Raw genomic sequence first — 7,107 nt, forward strand, 5'->3', positions numbered from 1 at the left:
GGACGTAGCCCAGTGGTAAAGCGCACGCCCGATGCGCGGTCGGTCTAGGATCGTTCCCCGTATGTGGGCCCATTGGGCTATTTCTCGTTTCAGCCAGTGCATCACGACTGGTATATCAAAGGCCGTGGTATGTGTTATCCTTTCTGTGGGATGGTGCATATAAAAGATCCCTTGCTACTTACGGAAAAAAGTAGCGGGTTTCCTCTCTATGACTGTGTCAGAATGACCGAATGTTTTACATCCAATAGCCGATGATTAATAAATCAATGTGCTCTAGTGGTGTCGCTAAACAAAACGAACCATTCCCCATTGCTACGGGCCTAGGTGTAACACTAGCTGGCTAATATGTGAAATCGGTCCTGCAAGAATCAGGGGCCTACCCCCTCTCCCTTTTCACTTTAGACTCAAAACATTTACTTTTTTAGGAAGGGGAATCCGACTATATAATATATAAACTTAAAAATACCCCCCCCCCCCCCCCCACACACACACACACTTACTCTCAAACACACACACACGTTAAAGTTAAAGTTTGTTTTGTTTAATAACACCACTAGAGCACATTAATTTATTAATCATCGGCTATTGGATGTCAAACATGTTAATTCTGACATATAGTCTTAGAAAAGAAACATGTTATTTCTGACATATAGTCTTAGAAAAGAAACTTGCTACATTTTTCCATCAGTAACAAGGATTCTTTTTTTTATATGCACCATCCCACAGACAGGATCGCACAAACCACGGGCTTTGATATACCAGTTATTGTGCTTTACATAAAATGCATTAGTTGTATGGGTCTGGAAATAGCCCAACGAGTCAATCGGTAGACCTTTGATACTTTACTAAGCGTCATCGTAACGCCCAAAGCTAAAAATAGATACGATGGAAAATCCCAGTTACTAAGTAGTAATCTTATTTTCTTTCTTCTGAAGGTCTTTACATTTTATGCAATTTAGAAACTCATGTTTGCATACAAAAAAGGATAACTTACAAGGAATAATCTTGTTGTAAAAAAAGGTACGTCATGTATTTATTTATTATTATGCACATTAGGAATAGTTCATGCTTATTTCTGTCAAGTACCGTTAATGCCCCAAATTCCGTTAGGGTAATGGCAAAATCGTGAATTCATAGTATGATACGTATGGAATGAATATTCTACATTTTGCATTTACGGTACGTGGTCAAATAATATTTTAATTAGTGTATTAAAAAATAAACAATCTGAACGTATAAAACGAATTTATTCTTGTAAACAGAAGTTTAATTTTGTCGAGTAAACACGGATATGTCATGCGTAAAATTCCGTTATAGCGCATGCTTTGGGAAAATACCTTTTTTTTTTGTGTATGCGCGTTTTACATTTTCAGTCTTTAATATCATTATATATTATTCTGAAACAGTAGAAGAACCCTTTGATTAATCGGGTTTTTGTTTTTAGTTTGTTTTGCAACGAGCAGTCAGTCCTCGTGTTTCCCATGATCGCTAGTAGTCCGGAGGGATGTAGAAAGTGACTTAATGTGTCCCGCGCACTAGATCGCTAGCGAACTTTGATGTCAGTAGTACTGTTACAGCTAGGCTATATGTTGATGTCGGTAAACAGTTTGTCAAAATATCAATTTTGTAATGAACTTATTCTTAATTTTTTAAAAACAATATGAGCATGAGAGAAAAACTATCCTGCCGCAACAGTCAGTCAGGATTTCTTTTTCTTTTAACGGAAGCTAGGGTCTCTCTCTCTCTCTCTCTCTCTCTCTCTCTCTCTCTCTCTCTCTCTCTCTCTCTCTCTCTCTCCTCTCTCTCTCTCTCTCTCTCTCTCTCTCTCTCTCTCTCTCTCTCTCTCTCTCTCTCTTATTATATATATATATATATATATATATATATATATATATATATATACACACACAACGCCTAGCTATTTGGTGTCTAACAAACTTTGTTTTGTTTAACCACACCACTAGAGCACATTGATTTATTAATCATCGGCTATTGGATGTCAAACATTTGGTAATTTTGACATATAGTCTTAGAGAGGAAACTGCTACATGTTTCCATTAGTAGCAAGGGATCTTTTGTATGAACCATCCTACAGACATGATAGCACATACCACGGCTTTTGATATACGAGTCGTGGTGCACTTGCTGGAACGAGAAATAGCCCAATGGGCTAATCGACGGGGATTGATCCTACACCGACCGCGCATCAAGCGAGCGCTTTACCCCTGGGCTAGCCCCCCCCCCCCCCCATAAACACACACACACACACACCCTTAGTAATAATCAAAATTGACCCAAATAGTTCTGCCCCGGACCTGGTAACTGGCATCCAGAGATCGAGCCCGGGGGGGGGGGGGGGGGGGGGACATGCTCGAAACCCTAGTGGTATGGGAGCATGATAAAAGTTAAACAACAACACACACCCACCACACACCCCGGTGTCTAACATGGCTATTTCAAGACTTAGTCTAGAGAGAAACCCCGGTGTCGCCACTTGCTATTTGTACGGTACCGGAAAATCTGCAAAGAATGTTTTGTATGCACCATCACATAGAAATGATACTACATAGCACGTCCTTTGTTGAGGTAATGGTTGGATTGGGAACGAGGGACGGATCGGGACTAATAATATATGTATGGGTGTAAAATTAACCTTTTAAATTCAACTATCCAGATTTCGAGCAATCCCGGCCCAGGAAAATGGATAGTTGGCCTTTAGCCGCTACAGGTTCACATTATTAATATTCTACTTGTCTGTCCGTCCATCCTTCCATCTGTCCCCCACATATAGTTCCGGATTTTAAAATTATTTTAATTATTATAATTTTTTTTTTTTACAATACCTTGAGATATTGAGCTGACATTTTGTGTATAGCTTTGTGATGTTCCGTTACATAACAAGTTTCACATTCATGGCAATTTACCTATTACTCACCAGATATTAAAATTCGTTTTCCGGACTTTTGTTTACAATGCCTTGAGATATTGAGATGAAAATGAATGCTTGTTTCTGACTGATGTTACATGATTCATCCAAGAAGATGGCATGCACTGCCAGTGTACACTTATAGTCCTTACATGCTAAAGAAAATAAAGTAAAATGGTCAAATAAAATGATAAAACAGCCATTAAAATGGCCAAATTTCATGATTATAATTTTACTTGTATAATTCATTCATTTCAACTTATATTCGTGCTTCTACTGTCTTGGGCATGCACATCAGATACATGTATCTGGGCTGTCTGCCCAAAACCTTGGGTTAGTGGTTAGTTGTTAGTGAGAGAGAAGTCGGTGTATTGCGAACCCAGTACCTATCAGCCTTATGTTCATGACACTACTGAGACCTGTTGCTTTAATGGTATATTTCATTCATTCATTCATTCATTTCAACTTATTTCCGTGCTTATATACAATTAAGGTTCAAACACGCTGTCCTGGGCACACACCTGAGCTATCTGGGCTGTCTGTCCAGGACAGTAGGTTACTGGTTAACGAGTCTGAGCGTGGTCTTACACCTACCCATTGAATCGTTAAAACGTTCTCTTGATGGATGCCTGTACCAGCCTGCGAGCCCAGTACCTACCATCCTTTTGCCCCATGGCTTAAATGTGACTTAAGTGGGGTATGTTTTCAAAATCTGTTAGATGATTACATTTTATGTGCTAAGTTATTACATAAAATTTTAAAATAAATTTACATAAAAACAGTTGTATATATATTTATTTCAGAAACTATTTTTTTTAAACAAAAATCGTTCAATTCCACTACATGATGGCGGATGGGAACGTTAGCGATTGTGAACCTTTGCCTTCCACCTTCGACAGTTTGACTAGCACGGATGATAGCTTCAGGTGTAATTCAGAGTCGCTCCAAAGAAGAAACCCGGCCCTCGCTGTACCTAATGGAAAAACACACCACCTGTTCTTCTCTCATAGTTCTGACGACCAGCAATGGGTTGAGATGTGTGTAGAGCGACTGGAACAAGACTATGGGATCAAGTGTCTGTGGCCTCCGAGAGATTTCACTCCTGGGAAGCCGATTCTTTCTCTTATTGAAGATGGAATGTCACGTGCCATGAAAATAGTTCTGGTTTTGTCGCCAGAATACATCGACAGTGGCTGGTGTTCCTACGAAAGACACCTGGCGTTTGTTTTGTCTGTCCAAGAGAGACGGAACTGCATCATTCCAGTGATGCTGAAACCCTGCCCCGTGCCAGACGTGCTGAGAACTGTCAACTACATCGACGTCACCAAGGGAGAGAATGAATGAATGAATGAATGAATGTTTAACGACACCCCAGCACGAAAATTCATCGGCTATTGGGTGTCAAACTATGGTAATGCAAATAAATAAAGTGATGATCAACATCAACATAAAAATTCAAGGTTTAAACAAAAACAGTGTAAAGAACTGTGCAAAAATACAAATATCACAGAATGTTACGGACACCGAATTTTACTCTAAACTTCAATTTGTGCTGTATTGGCCATTCTCAAAGAGAATGTTACACCCCTGCACCACGGTGAGGTTACAGCACACGCAGGGGCCAAGGGAGAGAATGCTGTTTGCAAGATTAAAGACGCCCTGTACCAGAAATGTAAGTAACTATCGTTGACATAGTATTAACAACAATTTCTGAAGGATATTTCTTGTAGAAGTCGAGAAAATCAAATCAAATTGTTATTTTTTGCACGTAAGCCAACCCACCCCTCTGTTAGAAAATAGGCTGTCACCTATTGTTGGTGCCAGAATTCAACTCCACATCAGGGCTAGAAATGTTCCAGAGTATATCCCCCAAGCAGCCTAAAGTGACAAACCAACTGTGTAGTGGGTGTTGTGCTCAGCCATTTTCTAGGCCTCTTTTTAGACTTGGATCCCGGACTAATACAACAAAAACAATCTGTTGCTAAAACTGCCACACGCAGCGTTTCAAACAAGATATTGAATACGTCATGGATGTGCAGCAATTCCTTACCCTTAACGTAATTCAGAGATATGTGGGAAGGGGTTAGCCTGCTAGTTTACAATATAACGGGTAGCGTCTTTGACTACACTCATTCTGCATAAAACAAAAAAATGTCCTTCTGAGTTTAGTAGGACCCCGCACATGTTTCAAGAACAAAAGTAGTATCAAATTAAATTGCAGGAATTGACTGGCCAGATAGACCGGCTTCAGAATGCGCTAAGTGCCACCCGGAGAGGACATTATGTAGACCTGCTTTCTGTATTCCTCATCATATATGTTAACAATGTGGACTATATTAGGGGTTTTTTTCAAGACATGTTTTTTTTTGTTTTTTTGCCGTGGACATTTTATTAATTGCAGGGGTTGCAGCCAGTGCACCATGACTGGTACATCAAAGGCCGTGGTATGTGCTATCATGTCTATGAGATGGTGCATATAAAAGATCCCTTGCTGCTAATCGAAAAGAGTAGCCCATGAAGTGGCGACAGCGGGTTTCCTCCCTCAATATCTGTGTGGTCCTTAGCCATATGTCCGTTGCCATATAACCGTAAATAAAATGTGCTGAGTGCGTCCTTAAATAAAACATTTCCTTCCTTATTTCATAATACGCCTAAAATAATAGTTTTCGGGTTTTAGGAATTTATCGATGCACAATTGTCATTACGATTCTATTCCATGCTGTGAATGTTATACGTCAACAGTTTCCCCAAAAATGAAAACGGGCATTATAATAGTTTGGCTATGCACATAACATGGCAGCTTTACAAGTCAAAATCCATGCATACTTATGACGTAACGTCACGGAGTAGCACCCTTGCATTACGAAGATAATATTATGGTTGCTTTCTGTGTTCTTTCGTTTGTTACAGCACATTCTATTTGAGACTGGATACGTGTTTTTATTTGTAGGTGAACTGAAAGACATTTTACCAAATTTCAATGTGCAACATTATCGAGAAGGTAAGATTTTTACTAAGTGTTATTCGAGGTAAGATTTCTACTAAGTGTTATGCGAGGTAACATGTTTACTAAGTGTTATGCAAAGGTAAGATGTTTACTAAGTGTCACTTAATGTTTTTAATTCTATTGATAAAACTCACGTTTTACCTGTTGGACATGGTGAACTTGTGCTCGATTAAGGATGATTTGTTTTTTAATTTATGAATATTTATTATTTTTGGTTCGAAATTAACTTGATCGCTGGGCATGCTACATTCTGGTTTTGTGATGATGAAGATTCCACTTATAAACTAACTGCATTTGTGTTTGTAATTAGTCAACACGTGCATAACCTTGTAACTTGGGGGGGGGAAAGTAGGCTAAGTTAGTAGGTTTTGCCAATGGAAATAACTTTTTGTCATTTAGACACACACACACACTTTCTATATATATATATATCATGTTGAGTACATACCTGAGCTGTCTTGGCCCTCTGTCCAGGGAACTGGGTTAACGGTTAGTTTTGGTTAGTGAGAGCGAAACACAGACGGATGCAGTGTCCTTAACTCTCGGCCTTCAGTCCGATGGCGCCAATGCCAGTCGTATGTTTTAACCAGACTGTTCGGCGTATTAGTTCCAGAACAATATTCCTTATCTGGATATTTTGAGATATTTTAAGTTTAGCTTTTCTGTCACTTCAATACAGTGGTGGACAACAGTTTCCTGTGTAGGGAGGAGAGGGTAGAAAACAAAATTCTGCATGAATGGCATGCTACTTTAATTTCAGAGGTACGTGTAAATGGAATGACCACTTCAAATGAAGCCAAAAAAGAGAAACCCTCTAGATTTTCAGGAATAGCCTGGGTTATCCCTGGTCTGTCTCTGTATCAACGTCAACATCTGATAAACATGGGAGCACAAGTAAGAATAATAATTATGTTTATCCAACGTACGTAAACTTACATCTCAAGGAAGAGTCATTAAAATCGGGATCTTTAAAAACCCCAAAAAAACCCAAACAAACCACAACCCAACATCTTTGGGTGTTCGGGGGCGAGGCGTAGCCCAGTGGTACAGCGCTCCCTTGATACGCGGTCGCTTTGGGATCGATCCTCCAGCCAGTGCACCACGACTGGTACATCAAAGGCCGTGGTATGTGCTATCCTGTCTATGGGATGGTGCATATAAAATATCCCTTGCT

General features: G+C 39.6%; 1 protein-coding gene and 1 long non-coding RNA gene across 2 annotated transcripts; both read left to right on the forward strand.

Moving 5' to 3' along the window:
* The first annotated feature begins 892 nt into the window (after positions 1-892).
* LOC121391454 (toll-like receptor 2) lies at positions 893-4,338 on the forward strand. The gene is made up of 2 exons (XM_041523087.1): positions 893-1,020; positions 3,730-4,338. Exon 2 carries the CDS (start codon positions 3,770-3,772, stop codon positions 4,268-4,270), a length of 501 nt encoding a protein of 166 aa, XP_041379021.1. The 5' UTR covers positions 893-1,020; positions 3,730-3,769; the 3' UTR covers positions 4,271-4,338.
* A 98-nt stretch (positions 4,339-4,436) lies between these two features.
* LOC121367309 lies at positions 4,437-6,891 on the forward strand. The gene is made up of 3 exons (XR_005957358.1): positions 4,437-4,598; positions 5,877-5,927; positions 6,694-6,891. It is a non-coding gene; the product is annotated as an uncharacterized LOC121367309 (long non-coding RNA).
* The last annotated feature ends 216 nt before the right edge of the window (positions 6,892-7,107 follow it).

The sequence above is a fragment of the Gigantopelta aegis genome, chromosome 3 (assembly GCF_016097555.1).
Source record: "Gigantopelta aegis isolate Gae_Host chromosome 3, Gae_host_genome, whole genome shotgun sequence".
Classification (NCBI taxonomy): Eukaryota; Metazoa; Mollusca; class Gastropoda; order Neomphalida; family Peltospiridae; genus Gigantopelta; species Gigantopelta aegis.

Excerpts from the sequence above, each read along its gene's own strand:
- LOC121391454 (XM_041523087.1), top strand. The coding sequence starts at position 3,770 with ATGATGGCGGATGGGAACGTTAGCGATTGTGAACCTTTGCCTTCCACC.